Consider the following 20,637-nt stretch of genomic DNA (forward strand, 5'->3'; position numbering starts at 1 on the left):
AGTGTGTATCTGTAAGTATAAGTGTATGCTATGTAGTGTGTGTGTGTATCTGCATGTATAAGTGTATGCTATGTAGTGTGTGTGTATCTGCATGTGTAAGTGTATGCTATGTAGTGTGTGTGTATCTGCATTTATAAGTGTATGATATGTAGTGTGTGTGTATCTGCATGTATAAGTGTATGCTATGTAGTGTGTGTGTATCTGCATGTATAAGTGTATGCTATGTAGTGTGTGTGTATCTGCATGTATAAGTGTATGCTATGTAGTGTGTGTGTATCTGCATGTATAAGTGTATGATATGTAGTGTGTGTGTGTATCTGCATGTATAAGTGTATGCTATGTAGTGTGTGTGTATCTGCATGTATAAGTGTATGCTATGTAGTGTGTATCTGTAAGTATAAGTGTATGCTATGTAGTGTGTGTGTGTATCTGCATGTATAAGTGTATGCTATGTAGTGTGCTACTGTGCATTTTTGCTGACTTTAAAGGCCAGAATCTAAAATATTAATGGGGAATGCAGAGAGCAGTTTTAAAGAATTTATTATTAAATGTCCAATTAAATGTTGGGAGGTATGCTAATGTATTACTATGTTGAAAATACTTATTACTATTAGTCACATTTGAAACAATATCTCCACAAACAATGCAGCACACGCTCTGCAAGAATCACATGTGCTGCTGTTGCATGCATCACAGTGAGCATGTGCTGCAGATGTGATTCCTCTAAGCAGCAAATACATAATAGAACAATATGCGTGTGTCTAGTGACCGGTGTATCTGTGTGTAACACATGTCACAATATGGCGGCATGCATACACCCATAGAGCACAGGTATACCATTGTTATTGAAAACACTTTTTGTTGAACAATTTGGGGTAAGCTGACAAGTTGGCATAGACATTCATGCTAACTTGATTTTGATTGATTTTGATTGATTAGAAGGAGCAAGATTTAAGGATTTTAAGCATGTGTTTAGTGTCCCTTTAACAAGGGCCAGATGGCCCTTGTTCCCCTTGTTACGATCTGGCTGAATGACACCTCCTGCTAGCGGCCGATTGGCCGTGAATCTGCAGGGGGCGGCATTGCACAAGCAGTTCTGGCGAACTGCTTGTGTAATGATAAAAACAGACAGAGTATGCTGTTGGCATTCAGCGATGTCTGTTGGACATGATATGCAACAGCGTATCATATCGGACAGACATTGGTAAATCTACCCCAATAGGCTCAATGTGTTATCAACAGAAGCTGTTTTGGAGGCCGAGGGGCAGGCTCACACATGTCTTTAGTTCTGTGCCTTTAACCATTAAACTGTATATAAAGAAGACACCCTAGGGTGTCATTTCATTTTAGTAGATCACAAAGTAAAAAATAGTTGCACTTGTATCTATCTCTAAAGCCCTGTAAAACTTGACTGCTGGACTACAATATAATAATATTGATAATAATATTGATATGGAGAAGATACCTTGTAATATGCGCTTGTGTTAACAATATGGATTGCAACGATAATGTAGCAGTGATTGATTTCACTTTTATGTGCTTCTCTCTTTTGCAATTTATGCCATTTCATTTTAGAAAGGGAGAAAGAGGGTGATAAATATTTATATATATTTTTTTTAACAAATGCTAATATTATTGGCTAAATTCTTCCAAATATACAAGTGGGGTATGATGTATACATAGTATTTATCTGAAAATGATGTTGACACAAAGGGTTTGGAATTAAGGTTTGTTCCTGTAAATGAAATGTAAATTTCCTTTTTTTTTATTTATTTTTAGGCTCTCTGGGTAACTGTTCTCCCACTGTTAGAGATTTTGCAAATTGTTCCCGTCTTTTCAAGGTAAGTGCACCTTTTCTCCTACACAATCTAGAAGTCTGCATTTCAGAAACATATAGTTAACTTTTTTTATGCTAAAAGAACATGATTTTCTTGATTATATTGTGCAGAGATGGAGATTAATATTGACACTTCATACTGATTTAAATTCCAGTCTTTTTGCTAACTAGATTTATATGCTTTTTTCCTTAGATTTTTTGGTGAACACTATTATCTAAATTGTCACAGTTACACTAACAGAAGGATTGGCACTCTGACAGATTCACACAGAATGACACATATAACAGTACATGCTCAAGCATGGCTACTGACACGCCAACAGCTCTACATTTTGCAGGATTGTTACTATTTGAGAGTTCTGCCCACTGTCCCTTCCAGACACGCTTATTCCCCACCCAACTACACCCCAACTGAACATGACCCTGCCTTCTGTTTGTCACAACTCCAGCCCACAGATTGCCTTAAGCCACCAGCGTCCCCATCCTGGATGGTCTTCATAAAAAGTTGGAAGTTACACATACACATGTGACTTTTATTGTCAACTATTAAAACCATGATTAAGTACTTGTGGAATCTCTCTTTGTATCATGTTTTAATTGTTGACTATAAAAGTTATTTTTCATTTTTCATTCTTTGTGTACGGCCATTTTGGAATACACATACACATATACATACACATGTATACACACATCTATAATTACTTCTGCTGGATGATGAACACTGGTGGGTCAGTTCTAAAAGATCTCAAAAGCCATACATTTTGTCATCTTCTTTTTTCCATGTTTTATGCTACCCATGAGTAGAGGTAAATGGGGTTTAGAAAAAGGTAAATAACATGTAAAAATTACATAAATAAAAAGTAGGAAATGCCCCTTCACCAGTACCAACCTCCACCACTGGCATGTACCTATGTGGCAACCTTTGTTAGCACCCCCAGTTTATATGGTGTAGAAGCACCACTGATGATGACACTGGGGGTCGTCGGAAACAGTATTTAAAAAGCAGATACGATTGGGATGATTGTCACCCCCCGCTAGTGGCCGATTGGCCGCGAATGTGCAGGGGTCGGCATTGCACAAGCTATAGCGAATCATGTCCGCCCGACATTTGATAAATCGGCCTCTAGTGCTCATCGTGTACTCTCCTGGTGAACAGAGGAAGGATACAATTTATATGTGTGTTGTAAGGCATGAAATCAAGACATCCAAACATCATAGAATAAATCTACTACATTATAATTGTAGATTGTTGAATAGAGAAATCAAGTGTGCTCAAAACGATACTATTACGGTAGATGTTGACAAAAATTATAGTGTATATATTATATAAAAAACTGTAGACACACACACATATATGTATATGTATATATTTATATGTGTGTGTATATGTACAGTTTTGGATTTTTTATTTCTCAGAATTGGAAATGCACAATGCAGACTTCTCAAGGCTAATCCTGCTACATATCTTTCTATCATTGGCTTTAACTGATAACAACTGCAAAACAACATACTTTATATTAATTAGAATACAAATAAGAAAGAGAAGGTAGGAACTCAATAAGTTACTACACACAAGACAGGGATTTCAGCACACTCATTTTATTAGTCAGTAATTATCGTTGACCCACCAATCATAAGTGTTTTGATACAGTGCCTCTCAAATCATGAATACACAGCATAAGAAAAAATCTACAAATGTATAGTATGGACAAATGAACCATTAATAATAGTATAAATCGCACTCAGAGAAAGGTTGTTCAGATTACCTAAAACACAAAAGAGTAATACAGTGAAGCACAAAAGTAAGAAGGCAACACCTCCTATGGAGGTGGATTCGCATCCCAAGCGAAAAATGGCCACCATAGTCATCAATGAGGATCTATGCTTGTCAGTTAAAATGCTCAAAGACCCCCAAAAATTGCATAAACCACAGTAAAAGTACAGCCTATAGTTAATACAATGTGAATCAAATTGCAAACATATATAAGGACCATTCAGCACCTCTACTAGAGGGTAGCTTTGCTTGACAAGCGAAAAAATCTGGCTACCTTAGTAATCCATCAGGCTCTATGCTGCAATAAACAGTAGGATACATGCATTATTGTGTGTGTGTTACATTATAGGTAAACAAATCTGATAAGGGGTATGTACAACATCTGTTTCAGAGGACACCACTATAAAACAATAGTACACAGTGTCATGAAAATATTAGTACAATAGGATCTATGTACACCCCCAGTTGAATCAGGTCGCTACCTTATCAGATTCGTTTACCTCTAATGTAACACACGCACAATAATGCATGTATCCGGCGAGGTTTTGATCATCAGGCCCTTTACCTGTGACCAGAAATTTGTTGCAAATTGTATTGGTTTTAATACATTTAAAAAAAAAAAAAAAATACACACCTTGCTCACCATGCTCACCATGCTAACAAAAGAATAAAGTTACAGGACCAACTATGGGGCACTCCTTATTTGTTTGCCATATTGATAAATGATAGGCACCACGGAAAGTGTCCCCTGCTTGCCAATAGGCACCCAGGCACCCGAGAAAGTGTCCCCTGCTTGTCAATAGGCACACAGGCACCCCCGGAAAGTGTCCCCTGCTCGTCAATAGGCACACAGGCACCCACGGAAAGTGTCCCCTGCTCGTCAATAGGCACACAGGCACCCCCGGAAAGTGTCCCCTGCTCGCCAATAGGCACACAGGCACCCCAGGAAAGTGTCCCCTGCTCGCCAATAGGCATACAGGCACCCCCGGAAAGTGGCACTTGCTACTTTAATATTCTCCCAGGCAACCTGGGTAAGTGGCACCTGCTAGCCCATATAGGTGCCTAGGCACCCTGGAAAAGTGGTCCCTGCTTGCTAATAGGCTCCCAGGCATCCCAGAAAAGTGACCCTTGCTCGCCAAAGCTCACCCAAGCACACATGGAAAGTGACCCCTGCTTACCATTAGGCACACAGGCACCCGAGGGAAGTGGCCCCTTCTAACCAAAAGGTGCCCAGATGCCCTGGGAAAGTGGCCCCTACTTGCCCAATAGGTACACATGTATGGTGCAAAAGTGGCTCCTGCACGCTAATAGGCTCCCAGGCATTCCAGGAAAGTGGCCCCTGCTCACGAAAACACACTCAAGCACCTTGGGAAAGGTTTTATATAGTTTTATATTCAATCACATAAATTAGTTGTTATATTCATAGCATATGTTTCAGAACTAATAATATTATTTATGCCAGTTTTGAGAGTGGCCCATGACTTACATTATATAAGTAGGATAATTTTTCACAGATACTTTTGCAACACTTTTTTCATGAACGGAACCCCAGCATTAACCAAGGGCTACCTGTATGTACATATGTCTATATACAGTACCTACATACTATGGGCTTTCTATGATCTATGTACAATTTGCATGCCGAGCTACTGACTATATAGCAGATATGTAATTTATGTGTAACTTTAGTGTCTTGTTTATAAAATAATCTGCTATATTACTTTTAGAATAATTCTTTAAATCATCAGTCAGATAAATAAAATCATATTAATTCCTAACTATTTGTTTTCACAGCTATCCAGTGAACTGCAGATGGGGTTCATTTGGTCCTTGGTCAGAATGCGATGGGTGTTCTAAAACTCAGGTTGGCTTTTCCAAGGCACAATATGCATTTCTTTGTCATTAAGTATATTACTTTAAAATAAACAATAATATTTATATCATACCAATAATAGCAAAACAGCAGTGAGTGCATGTGAGTGCACGCAAGCGTGTGTTTGTGTATGTACGTGCGTCCATGTATATGTGTAATTTAAAAAAAATATATAAAATCATATATAAGTAATTGCCTTTCAATAAGCAAAAATGACAAATTAACCTCTTAAGGACATATGACGGAATTTTTCCGTCATAAAACAATTGAGCAAACTGAAAGCTGTGTCCTTAAAGGGTTAAAATAGAAAAAGTGTGTTTGTCTTTGCTTGTTTCTGTGCACATGTTTATCCAAGTGTGTTGTATTCTAGCATGTAGTTATGTTGGAATTAACAGGAAAAAAAATAAATTTACGACATTAATAATACATTTCACCATTATTTATACCAGGTTTTATTTTGTAAATCTAACATAGCTTTGTAAGGTGTACTAACTTATTTTCCCTTTCCACTAGGTTCATGTCATATAATTTTTCTTAGTATTTACATTTATGTGTATGGATCAGGATATATCCAAATTTATCAGACTAAAATCTCTTAACAAAAAAAAGAATATGGCTTTATGATATGTTAAGGGCTAGATTACAAGTGGAGCGCTATTTATAGCTTTCATGAAAGCGATATTAGCGCTCCACCATAATGTGCGCTGGTATTACAAGTTAGCTGCAATGCAAACGTGACCTCGCGTTCGCATTACTAGGAAGCATTGCGCTCATGAGAGCGCGCTTCCATAGGCTCCTTCAGCGCCAGCGAAGGGGGTAAGTCACGCAGCAATGGCAGCAATCATATATATATATATAAATATATATATATATACAGCATCTCACAAAAGTAAGTACACCCCTCACATTTTTGTAAATATTTTATTATATCTTTTCATGTGACAACACTGCAGAAATGACACTTTGCTACAATGTAAAGTAGTAAGTGTACAGCCTGTATAACAGTGTAAATTTGCTGTCCCCTCAAAATAACTCAACACACAGTTATTAATGTCTAAACCGTTGCAACAAATGTCAGTTCACCCTTAAGTGGAAATGTCCAAATTGGGGCTATAGTTTCAATATTTTATGTGGCCACCATTATTTTCCAGCACTGCCTTAACCCTCTTGGGCATGGAGTTCACCAGAGCTTCACAGGTTGCCACTGGAGTCCTCTTCCACTCCTCCATAACGACATCACAGAGTTGGTGGATGTTAGAGATCTAGCGCTCCCCCACCTTCCATTTGAGGATGCCCCACAGATGCTCAATAGGTTTTAGGTCTGGAGACATGCTTGGCCAGTCTATCACCTCTTCCCTCAGCTTCTTTAGCACGGCAGTGGTTGTCTTGGAGGTGTGTTTGGGGTCGTTATCATGTTGGAATACTGCCCTGCAGCCCAGTCTCCGAAGGAAGGGGATCATGCTCTGCTTCAGTATGTCACAGTACATGTTGGCATTCATAGTTCCCTCAATGAACTGTAGCTCCCCAGTGCCGGCAGCACTTGTGCAGGCCCAGACCATGACACTCCCACTACCATGCTTGACTGTAGGAAAGACACACTTGTCTTTGTACTCCTCACTTGGTTTCCGACACACGCTTGACACCATCTGAACCAAATAAGTTGATCTTGGTCTCATCAGACCACATGACATGGTTCCAGTAATCCATGTCCTTAGTCTGCTAGTCTTCAGCAAACTGTTTGCGGGCTTTCTTGTGCATCATCTTTAGAATAAGCTTCCTTCTGGGACGACAGCCATGCAGACCATTTTGATGCAGTGTGCGGCGTATGGTCTGACACACTCACAGGCTGACCCCCCACCCCTTCAACCTCTGCAGCAATGCTGGCAGCACTCATTTCCCAAAGAAAACCTCTGGATATGAAGCTGAGTAGGTGCACTCAACTTCTTTGGTCGACCATGGCGAGGCCTGTTCTGAGTGGAACCTGTCCTGTGAAACCGCAGTATAGTCTTGCCCACCATGCTGCAGCTCAGTTTCAGGGTCTTGCCAATCTTCTTATTGCCTAGGCCATCTTTATGTAGAGCAACAATTCTTTTTTCAGATCCTCAGAGTTGTTTTCCATGAGCTGCCATGTTGAACTTCCAGTGACCAGTATGAGAGAGTGTGAGAGTGATAACACCAAATTTAACACACCTGCTCTCCATTCACACCTGAGACCTTGCAAAACTAATGAGTCACATGACACCAGAGAGGGAAATGGCTATTTGGGCCAAATTTGGACATTTCCACTTAGGGGTGTACTCACTTTTGTTGCCAACGGTTTAGACATTAATGGATGTGTGTTGAGTTTTTTTGAGGGGACAGCAAATTTACACTGTTATACAGGCTGTACGCTCACTACTTTACATTGTAGCAAAGTGTAATTTCTTCAGTGTTGTCAAATGGATGAGATATAATAAAATATTTACAAAAAGGAGAGGGGTGTACTCACTTTTGTGAGATACTGTATATGCTGATATACATATATATTTATGTGTTAATATGTGTATATACACATATTAACACATATATATACACTTATCGGCCACTTTATTAGCTACACCTGTTCAATTGCTTGGTAACATAAATTGCTAATCACATGGCAGCAACTCAATGCATTTAGGCATCAAGACGTGGTGAAGACGACTTGCTGAAGTTCAAACCAAGCATCAGAATGGGGAAGAAAAGGGATTTAAGTGACTTTGAATATGGCATGGTTGTTGGTGCCAGACAGGCTTGTCTGAGTATTTCAAGAACTGCTGATCTACTGGGATTTTCACGGACAACCATCTTTAGGGTTTACAGAGTAGTCCCAAAAAGAGAAAATATCCAGCAAGCGGCAGTTGTGTGGACGAAAATGCCTTGTTGATGTCAGAGGTCCGAGGAGAATGGGCAGACTGGTTCAAGATGATAGAAAGGCAACAGTAACTTAAATAACCACTCGTTACAACCAAGGTATGCAGAATACCATCTCTGAATGCACAACACGTCGAACCTTGAAGCAGATGGGATACAGCAGCAGAAGACCACACTAGGTGTCACTCCTGTCAGCTAAGAACAGGAAACTGAGGCTACAATTCGCACAGGCTCACCAAAATTGGACAATAGAAGATTGGAAAAATGTTGGCTGGTCAAATGAGTCTCGATTTTAGCTGCAACATTCAGATGGTAGGGTCAGAATTTGGCGTAAACAACATAAAGCATGGATCCATCCTGCCTTGTATTAACGGTTCAAGCTGGTGGTGGTGGTGGTGTAATGGTGTGGGGGATATTTTCTTGGCACACTTTGGGCCCCTTGGTACCAGTTGAGCATTGTTTAAATGCCACAGCCTACCTGAGTATTGTTGCTAACCAAGTCCATCCCTTTATGACTACAGTGTACCCATCTTCTGATGGCTACTTCCAGCAGGATAATGCACCATGTCACAAAGCTCAAATAATCTCAAACTGGTTTCTTGAACATGACAATGAGTTCACTGTACTCCAATGGCCTCCACAGTCACCACATCTAAATCCAGTAGAACACCTTTGTGATGTGGTCGAATAGAAGATTCACATCATGGATATGTAGCCAACAAATCTGCAGCAACTGCGTGATGCTATCATGTCAATATGGACTAAAATGTTTGAGGAATGTTTCCAACACCTTGTTGAATCTATGCCACAAATAATTAAGGCAGTTCTGAAGGCAAAAGGGGATCAAATCCGGTAGTAGCAAGGTGTACCTAATAAAGTGGCTGGTGAGTGTATATGTATATAACCATATACATATATATTTACTGGGAACACACAGTTCCCATTGACCACAATGTACAGGCACTTTTCAGTGCCGTTTTTTTCTAACACCCCACTTCCACCAACTTTAACCCCAAAATACTGCTTAGTGCAGTGTTTATTAAAAAATAAAGATGCTGCCATCTTCATTTTTTAATTACCTAGACAGTATTTGGGGGGCATTTGGGGCAGATTTATAAAATTAACCAGAGATCCGATCTCTGGTTTATTTTATAAGCGTTAATTGCTACCGCGAGCCTGCGGTAGCAATAACCAGCCACTTGTAATGGCTGATTAATTATTGCACTCCCACAAATGGGAAAATAATTTAGCGCTCCACTTGTAATCTAGCACTTAATCTATAATGAAGACATTAGCTGGTATATATAACATCATCATATATGATATAACTGAACATGTCCCGATTAATACAGACACGCAGACGAACCGTAGATGTTTATGCCCAGTTTGGTGGGTTGCCATGTTTTGGAAGTGCGTTTGAAACTCAGTCTTGTGTTCCCACAAGAGGATGTCCTATAGAAGATGGGTGCGGAGATAGATTCAGGTGTTTTTCAGGTAATATTTATATTATGATTAATGCTGTAGCTGGGTTTCACTCCTAAATTGAAGAGATTTCTACCTCAAATCTAGTTCATCATAAAATTATTAAATTAACACATTAAAAACAAATATGTAGATGGATTATTTATTTTATCTCCTTTTGCAGTAATTTACCTCTAAAAATTATGTTTTCCCCGCTTCCTTTAAAAATGGAAGCAATTAAAGGGACAGTTAAGTCAAAATTAAACTTTCATGATTTAGATAATATAATTTTAATCAGCCTCCTAATTTGCTTTAATTATCTAATTTGCCTTGTTCTGTTTGTTGAAAAATATACCTGAGTAGGCTCAGAAGCAGCAATGCACTACTGGGAACTAGTTGCTGATTGGTGGCTGCACATATATGCCTATTGCAATTGGCTCACTAGGGGAGAGATTACATATACGGCACAAGCTTCAGCGCAACTGCTGAAACCGCACCGCCGATAATTTCCCCTCGCACCTCGTATTACATAAACCCCGCCGGCAGTTCATAAAGTCCCGTAAGTCGGATAAACTAGATGTCCAGAAATGAGCGTAAATACAAATTTCTGGAGTCGCCATTGAGTTACGGCACTTTAGAAACTGCCGATGCCTAAGAAAATAAAAAATAAATGTCAAATCTCCCATAAAAGTCTAACCCGCCTCCCAAAAATAAACCCGACACGTAAAACCCCTATATCCGCCTTCAAACCCACATCAGAACTAATATTAAAAGTATTAACCCCTAAACCGACAACCTCCCACAATGCAAAAAGCCTAATTAAACTATTAACCCCTAATCCACAATTCACCTACATCTCGATCTACCTAATAAAACTATTAACCCCTAATCCGCCATTAACCCACACTGCAAATAAACCTAATAAAGTATTTGAACCCCCATCTTAGATTAATTTAATTTAATTTTTTTTTATTTTTAAGTAATGTTAGCTTTTTTATTTTAATTGTAACTTAGTATTTTTTAATTTAGGTAATTGGGGTTAATTTAGGGGGTGTTAGGTTAGGGGCCTTAGTAATTTAATTAGTTATTTGCATTGTGGGGGTTTGGCGGATAAGGGGTTAATAGATTTATTAGGATTATTGCGTTGTGTAGGTTTGGCGGATTAGGGGTTAATAGCTTTATTAGGTTTATTGCGAAGTGGGTTAATGGCAGATTAGGGGTTCATATACTTTATTAGGTTTATTGCGATGTGGGTTAATGGCAGATTAGGGGTTAATATAGTTTATTAGTTATTGCGGTGGGGGATTGCGGTTGACAGGTAGATAGATATTGCGCATGCGTTAGGTGTTAGTTAATATTTTCAGGCAGTTACAGGAGTTACGATGCTCACATACTCAGCGCAAGGCTTGCTGCACCTGCCTATGTGTGGCAAGGTGAAAATGGAGTAAAATTTCTCCATTTTCGCCTTGTAAATCCTTACGCTGAATATGTGATACCGATTTGCAACGCGGTTCTACGTTAGCTTATAGGAGTAAAAATTGTTGCTGACGGGTGAAATATACGTGCTGCATTTATATGCGGCGCTGTATATGTGATACCAAAACCGCATTAAAATGTAATCTTGCCCTAGATATGTTCTGTTAGCTGCCAGTAATGTATTGCTGCTCCTTCAACACAGGATATAAAGATAATCAGGCAAACGCAGTAATAAATGTAAATTGTATACTCTATCTGAATCATAAAGAAACATTTGGGATTTCATTTCCCTTTAAAGTACTTTCTACCTTGAAGGGGAGGGGTTTTCTAACAGAGTCTCTGCTTCACCCGTTTGTGATAGAGGAAGTGATTTCTCTTTCAAATGACCCCCTATGGCTCAGTTGATTTTGGTTAAAAACAATGATGACCTGTTCCACTAGAAAATAGATCATTTCTAGCCCCCATTCCAATGTGGGCAACCACCTACCCAATGTATTAACTATCTATTACAGCTAAATACAATTAAGATACCTTAACTGTCTTAAAGTTTGGAATTATTTGGCCCCATTTTCAAAAATAATTTTTTTTTTTAAATTATTTTATCTTAAGTCTCATCTTGATTTATCTTATTTTAGGCCAATGTATAAGCAAATACCTTGTTTGTAATGGCGATCATGATTGCGAAGAAGACAGCGCTGATGAGGCACATTGTGAAGAGAGAAATGAAGTGTGTAATATTGATAAGTACCCGCCCAACACAGAATTTACTGGATTAGGGTATGATATCCCATTTGTATTGGATACTTTTTATTTCTATCATCATGTTAACACATCCATATCCAATATACAACCGCAACAAGCTGAGACTTCATCTTTCAATAGTTCTATGAAGCTTTAAAGTATCAGGACAAGAGAATGTTTTAGGAAGCCCAGTTTTACAGATTGGATGGTTGAATCTTTGAAAAGTAAATATCAGATGATTAAATTCTATTAAAGCCGTGTTTCCCAACCGCGGTCCTCAAGTACCCCCAACAGGCCTGCTTTTCATTATAGCTGAACCAGTGCACAGGTGAAGTAATCAGCTGATCAGTAACCATGGTTACTAACCTGCTCTCATCCATCAACTAATTATTTCACCTGTGCTCTAGTTCAGCTATAACGAAAACCAGGACTGTTGGTGGTACTTGAGGACCGCGGTTGGGAAACACTGTATTAAAGGGTCATACGACTGTCATAAGAAAATAAGAAAACACATAGTTAAATTTAGCAACAGAGCAGAAATACACAGCCGATTCTGAGCTGAACACGATTGGTGATTCATGGCTATGCATATTAGCTTCCTCTGATTGGCTTAGCAGGCGTGTCGCCATTTTGGAGCTGACTTTAACTATGTGTAGTGGATGAGCCGTTAAAGTGACATCAGAATAAAAATTAAAAGGTTCTTTGTTCAGAGAGAGTGTAATTTTAAGAGATTTTTTCAGTTTGCTTCTAATATCCGATTTACATTGTGCTCTGGAGCTAACTTTAACCATGTGTTTAACCATGCTGCAGGGGTTAAACACATATCCCTAGTTTCCATTGTAATTTTAAACTGTACAATAAAATGAAGGTGGTTGTTTGATAGGGATAAGTTGGGGTCAGGAATGTCTTATTACTAACGAATCTGAGAAAAGCCCAATTTACACTCCCCTTTTTCAAGATGTAGCATGTATCTTATTCTTAACTCTTTTTCCCAGGACTGTAAGCTACAATTGTTCATAACCTGATAAACATGCGCTGAACAGACATGTTGGGGTTAGCTTGGAAATTAGTACAGTTGGTAAATTTAGAGAGGGGGAGAAAGGGAGGGTAATGACAGGCTTGAGGTCATTTTAATGGTTTTCTACTTCCAGTACTGTGTTTGACCACAGAAATACCCTTGTGGGGTAGGTGCACTAAAAACAAAACCACTGCTAGACAGCTGTTTCAAGCTCATTAGCTCTCATCGGCAGAATATAGGTTTGGTTTTCTGCTAAGTGAAGCTAATTTACAGGGAAAAAGCAATATATAATTTTATTTTTGGTGGAGATAAAAGTGTGAGATTAAAATCTTTACAAAATGATTGCTTTTCCCTATAAACATTCCTTACACATTGTTGTTAAATGAGAAAATTGTAAGGTATAAAACTGGATCTATAACATTTTCTGTTGTGACCAAGAAATTTGGTAAAATATGCAAGAGATAATTATTAAAAAAACATGCAAGAGATAATTATTTAATAGAACAATACATATTAAATATATACATTATGGAAAGAAACTTCATCTTAAATTTAGCATGCTGAGAATTTGCAAACAAACAGAGTCTGATGTTTGTACTTGCTAGTAGCTACACTACAGCACAACCGTGTAGTACACACATTTTAGAAATGAATAAATGATAGCTACCAATAAGACTTAAAACCAAATCAAAATTGTAAATTATGGTGGTTTTTCTTTAAATTGTTGGAGCTAAGAGACAAGAAATGCAACCTTTAGAATTCTCTGGACTCAATGTAACACTGCACATAAATAATGAATAAATTATCAGGGCTTAAATATTCATTATGTTGAAGGTACATGAATATATTTGTATGGTGCTGGTTTTGTTTTCCTATCATTCTGTACTTTTGTGCTAAGAGGCAAAAGATACTGTTCACATATAGGAAAAATAAAATATCTATTGTGTGCTGAAATAGAATCATTATACAAAAGAGATTGCTGTTTCAACTACATTAAAGGTGTTTAATTCTGGTCTCCAAGGACCACATACACGCCAGAATTGCAGAACCTATCTGCTTTAGTGCAGAAAAATTAATCAGGTCTATTTACTTTGATTAAACCATATGGGATGAGAGCTAATTAAATCCAGTCTTGTTTATAGCCCCAGAGGATGTAACTTGGACATTCCTTATTTATATTATCATAATGACAAATACAATAATGTTAATGTAACAGCAGATGTATTGATGTGTGCTTGAAAAAGCTGCTTACAATTTTGTGTTGAATGTCCCTTTAATAGTAGAAACAGACATATAACTGCATGTAATATACACTACTATAAAGAATAATATGCACAGATACTGATATAAAAATCCAGTATAAAAACGTTTAAAAACTTACTAAACAGCTTCCAGTTTAGCTCTGTTTAAAAGGTTACTAGAACACCCACTGCAAGTGGGAAATAGCAGACACTCCCCCCTCCCCCTTCCTCTGCACATGAAAATACTCCTTACACAAACAGAAGTAAGCTGGAGTTTCTCCTAAAACTTTGAGACTTGGTTAGGAGTCTGAAAATCAGAACAATTGGCTGGTTTTACGTGCTTGTGCACGATTTCCCCATAGACATCAATGGAGAGAGCCGGCTAAAAAAAAGCTTAACACCTGCATAAAGGAGCACAAAGCTCCGTAATGCAGCCCCATTGATTCCTATGGGGAAACAAAATTTATGTTGACATCTAACAACCTAACATAAACCCCGAGTCTAAACACCCCTAATCTGCCGCCCCCGACTTTGCTGACACCTACATTACACTTATTAACCCCTATTCTGCCGCCCCCGACATCGCCGCTACCTACATTATACTTATTAACCCCTAATCTGCTGCCCCTAACATCGCCGCCACCTACCTACACTTATTAACCCCTAATCTGCCGCCCCCAATGTCGCTGCCACCTACCTACACTTATTAACTCCTAATGTGCAGCCCCTAACATCGCCGCCACCTACCTACATTTATTAACCCCTAATCTGCCGCCCCCAATGTCGCCGCCACTTTACTAAAGTTATAAACCCCTAAACCTAACCCTAAGTGTAACCCTAACCCTAACACCCACTAACTTTAATATAATTAAAATAAATCTAAATAAAAATTACTATCATTAACTAAGTAATTCCTATTTAAAACTAAATACTTACCTATAAAATAAACCCTAAGCTAGCTAGAATATAACTAATAGTTGCATTGTAGCTATCTTAGGTTTTATTTTTATTTCACAGGCAAGTTTGTATTTATTTTAACTAGGTAGACTAATTAGTAAATAGTTATTAACTATTTACTAACTAACTAGCTAAAATAAATACAAATTTACCTGTAAAATAAAACCTAACCTGTCTTACACTAACACCTAACCTTACACTACAATTAAATAAATTACATTAATTAAATACAATTAACTAAATTACAAAAAAACAAACAAACACTAAATTACACAAAATAAAAAGAAATTATCAAATATTTAAACTAATTACACCTAATCTAATAGCCCTATAAAAATAAAAAAGCCCCCCCCAGCCTAAAATAAACTACCAATGGCCCTTAAAAGGGCCTTTTGCGGGGCATTGCCCCAAATAAATCAGCTCTTTTACCTGTAAAAAAATAATACAAAGAACCCCTCAACAGTAAAACCCACCACCCACACAACCAACCCCCCAAATAAAATCCTATCTAAAAAACCTAAGCTCCCCATTGCCCTGAAAAGGGCATTTGTATGGGAATTGCCCTTAAAAGGACATTTAGCCCTTTTTCTGCCCAAACCCTAACCTAAAAATAAAACCCACCCAATAAACCCTTAAAAAAAACTAACACTAACCCCCGAAGATCCACTTACAGTTTATGAAGACCGGACATCCATCCTCAACGAAGCGGCAGAAGTCCTCAGCAAAGCCGGCAGAAGTCTTCATCCAAGCGGGCCAAAGTCTTCATCCAAGCCGGCAGAAGTCTTCATCTAGACGGCATCTTCTATCTTCATCCATCCGGCGCGGAGCGGCTTCATCTTCAAGACATCCGGCGCGGAGCATCATCTTCTGGCGACGGTTAACGAAGAATGAAGGTTCCTATAAGGGATGTCATCCAAGATGGCGTCCCTTGAATTCTGATTGGCTGATAGAATTCTATCAGCCAATCGGAATTCAAGGTGAAAAAATCCTATTGGCTGATGCAATCAGCCAATAGGATTGAGCTTCAATCCTATTGGCTGATCCAATCAGCTAATAGGATTAAGCTTGCATTCTATTGGCTGATTGGAACAGCCAATAGAATGCGAGCTCAATCCTATATATTATTATTTAATGTTCTATTTATTCATAAATACACATTTCTACATATATCTGATAGTATTTTGGTACAATGTATATCTATACCTATACATAGGCATGATTATATATATTTTATATATATATATATATATATATATATATATATATATATAGGACTATCTATTTAATAATACATAGAACATATTCTGCTATGTGCAGAACATTGGAATGTGAAATATTTACAGTAAATACGTGAAAACCTTTATTAAACATGTATATTGCATAAATATGATTTTACATGTTTTCATTTATGTGTTAATATATTTCTGTAAATACATGTATACACATAAATACATCTGTGCACCTATATAGACATACAGTATATATATATATACACATATTTAGATATGTATATGTATGTATGTCTACGTCTATGTTAAAGCCCTTTTTTAGCCTTTTTTTCTGAGATCTCATATCTTAGAGCCCTTATAACTTTTTTGTGCACAATTCTTTTATATTCATTTTAATAGACAGTGTTATTATGTGTAACTCTACTTTGTAATGTATTTGTGAAGTATTTTGTGACACTTTTTAGTTTAGCAAAACAGTTAACCAGAGTTTGGAGGTCGCAGTAATCATTCTAGCATAAATCACGATTGCGCTCACAAGTTTGCATTTACTTTCAACTTGTAATACAAGCACAATTTAACTTGCGTGCAAACGAATGTGAAAATACAATGATAGCACACCACTCATAATCTAGCCTAAATTCTTTATTATTTATAGCAATATAATTAGAGATATAAATAATAGACAATGAGCATTATGTAATGCTAGTAGAATCCAGGCAGGTTATCCAGTGGCCTGTGTGGTGGAATGCTCAGTTTAGGTGTAGTTCAGGTCAGAGTAGTTACTCAGAACCAAGTTACAGGGAAGCTAAAACAAAATTGTAATCCAATATCCAGTTCCAGAGAAAGGTGCCTTCTGGGAGATGAAACTCCTGCACAAGCAAGGGGGGGGGGGGGGGGTCAGCATGACCAGCAAATTTAAAAGTTTGGATACAATTGGTTGAGAGCATGGTCTGGGAGGGGCTGAGCCGACCAATGTCTGAGTCTGGTGGGCTTAGGTGAGTTTGTGTGATTGCTGTCAGGGTTTTGGTGGTTCCATACTTCAGAGAAGGGCCTAGACCATAAATAGAGACAAGAGAGAATGTGTTCAGAGCTCAAAAATGCAAGACAATTGGGAGCTTTGTAATAATATCAAGGGGAAAAGGAATATATTCCCGTTAAGTGATAACATATGCACTTAGCCATAAAATATTAAAGGGACAGTATACTGTAAAATTGCTTTTCACTTAAAGGGACACTGAACCCAATTTTTTTCTTTTGAGATTCAGATAGAGCATGACATTTTAAGCAACTTTCTAATTTACTCCTTTTATCAATTTTTCTTCATTCTCTTGGTATCTTTATTTGAAATGCAAGAATGTAAGTTTAGATGCCAGCCCATTTTTGGTGAACAACCTGGGTTGTTCTTGCTGATTGGTGGATAAATGTATCCACCAATAAAAAAGTACTGTCCAGAGTACTGAACCAAAAAAAAAAGCTTAGATGCCTTATTTTTCAATTAAAGATTGCAAGAGAACAAAGAAAAATTGATAATAGGAGTAAATTAGAACGTTGCTTAAAATTGCATGCTCTATCTGAATCATGAAAAAAATAAATTTGGGTTCAGTGTCCCTTTAATGTATTTCCAATGAGTTGTTATACCAGCTGCTGAGTATAGGATGCTGGAGAAATTACATTTCCAGTTTTATTTGTGTATATAAAATTGCTGGTTTTGTGCTTTGAAACTACAGCCTACTAAAATGGGTTGAGCTTGCAGGTAAAATGAGATCTCATTATGTTATCACTTTGTGTACATACACTTGCTTACTTATCTTATATCTGTTTGTAAACCAAAGCCCAATACTTAGAACAATGGAAAATTGTATTAGTTATCTCTTATACACCCCACGGGGAGTGTAATTTATTTTAATAGTTATGTTTACATTGTTTGGTAAAAGCCTGGACCTAAGACCAGAAACTTTCAGTATAGGTGGGGATACCACAGCATAAATCAGCTATTTCAAATGCCTAAATAAGGGTAAAGGAGCTACTTGTAAACAATTTAATATACTACAGCAGGTAAAATGGATCATTGGGAAAAAATTCAAGGGGAGAACATTTTTGGGTAAACTGTCTCTTTAACTTTCATTCAGTCCTGAAATCACAGCCTAAAATCTCATAGTCATATAGGTCAACAATTTTGTTTTGTATATTATCTACTTATTTATTTATTTATTTATTTATCACTATTCCGTCTAATTCTATGATAACAAATTTTGTTTTCACAGTTATGATATCATCAAAGATGAATTAAAGAAAAATGTGATTCACACAAAAAGTTTTGGTGGAAAATGCCGGAAAGTATTTAGCGGTGACAAAAAAGATTTCTACCGGTTAAGCGACAATGTCTTGACGTACACATTTAAGGTATTGGAATCACTGATCAATACTGAAATTTTAACTTTATATTGTGTAATTCTATTGAAAAGGGTCATGGTAAAAGACCATTGTAATGAATATATTATAATCTCTAATTTATTAAAATTGTAATTTTAACCTTAGAGAGCCTATGGGCCCTAACCTAAAAACTTTGCTGGGCAGACGTAAAAAAGCCATGCAGGCTTTTATAGGGGCTGCTTACAAGGAATTCTATAAAAATGTGGCTGTCCCCTGCAAGCTGCAAGAACCAAAGTAATGGAACTCTCTGAATAGGGAAACTACGCTGCATAGAGTTAAGCTAGCAGGGAGCAAGGGCGCATTTTAAAAATTAAAGGGATAGTTTAGTCAAAATTAAACTTTCATGATTCAGATAGTGCATGCAATTTTAAGCAATTTTTGATTCAGCACCTTGGTAGCGCTGGGTGATTGGTGTCTAAATGTGATAATAGGAATAAATTAGAAAGTTGCTTAAAATTACATGCTCTAAAGGAAGAGGAGGAGCCTGTGCATAGACTGCACCTTGCACCTGTGCAGGTATCTCTCCCATGCAGATACACCTTGGCGGTAAATCGTGCCTGGAACCCTCATGCTGGAGGGATTTACTGCAGCTGGCCTAAGCCATCAGCCCAGCTATCCTCCACAGCGTATACATTGACCATACGCTTTTACAGAACTTTACCGGAGAACCTAACATTGTCCCTGTTCAGCACTCTATCTAATCTCACTGGAAGTGAGAACAATACCCAAAAAGACTGAAACAGCTGAAAATTCATCTCCCCCTCCACCGGGCTGGAGCGAGAGGGTATAAAAAAGGAGCTACTGAGTATATCTGAGAAGCCTGAGCAGTTTCCTTTGAGCAGAAGACTGACGACTACCCCCCGCAAAACCTACCGATCTCCGATTAAGAACCAGCGCTGCCGTGACCGCCTCCACCCACCGATGATGCGTGTGGAGAGCTGATAGAGTCCTCCTCCTGGTTTAGGGGGACCACGGAACCGGCTTCTCACTTCCCGCCGGAACTACGCGGATGAGCACAACAGGCGGAGGAGCACCGGAGCTAGGTGAATCAGTCGGGACATCTCAGAGCTACACCCGCGACTGCGAAACAACATCTGCAGAATATTTGCAGGCGGGGTACGGAGGCAAGAACCGTGGAGTTTGAAAGTCGCTGTGCGGTGAATCACCCTGGCTGAGATCCCGCTGCAACATCAGTCCGAATACAAGCAGGGGTAAGAAGGCATAAACTGCTCTGTCTTTGCTCATATCAATAGCTCAGGCTCTCTCTTTAAAAACGCTCCCTGTATTAGGACTATATTCTAATGGGACCTTGCTGACTCTGCTCTTCTCTTTATTTTGGAACCTCCTTGCATTTATTTCTTTATTTTCGGCCGGTGGCCGCATTAAGTGTTAACTTCAGGCTGTCCCTGATTGGAGAATCTTTGCTCTGAAAACTGATATATACCATTCACATAAAGAACTGCTGGAGCTATTTGAAGGGGACTTATATTGATGGTGTACAAAATATGGGCCAACCTTGAACTAAAATAGATGTTCAGTCACACAAATAGCTATCATAACTCATTCTATGTGATATAAAGAAGTAACGGATTTACTTATTCTTTTTCTTAGGGCCTATTAACCTATTAACCTAAAAAACAAATATGGATTTATATGTCAATTGTGTCTTAGGAATTGTTGTATTTTGAAATTAAGCTATGTGATA

At 38.1% G+C, this 20,637-nt stretch overlaps 1 protein-coding gene across 1 annotated transcript in view; it reads left to right on the plus strand.

The window, feature by feature from the left end:
* The window catches only part of C7 (complement C7), a 153,404-nt gene that overhangs the window by 17,711 nt on the left and 115,056 nt on the right, over window positions 1-20,637 (plus strand). The window contains exons 2-6 of the mRNA XM_053700428.1: window positions 1,780-1,841; window positions 5,406-5,475; window positions 9,729-9,870; window positions 11,949-12,090; window positions 18,764-18,902. Coding sequence (XP_053556403.1) covers window positions 1,780-1,841; window positions 5,406-5,475; window positions 9,729-9,870; window positions 11,949-12,090; window positions 18,764-18,902 — 555 coding nt within the window. The remainder of the gene's footprint in view (window positions 1-1,779; window positions 1,842-5,405; window positions 5,476-9,728; window positions 9,871-11,948; window positions 12,091-18,763; window positions 18,903-20,637) is intronic.

Source organism: Bombina bombina, chromosome 2 (genome assembly GCF_027579735.1).
Source record: "Bombina bombina isolate aBomBom1 chromosome 2, aBomBom1.pri, whole genome shotgun sequence".
Lineage (NCBI taxonomy): Eukaryota > Metazoa > Chordata > Amphibia > Anura > Bombinatoridae > Bombina > Bombina bombina.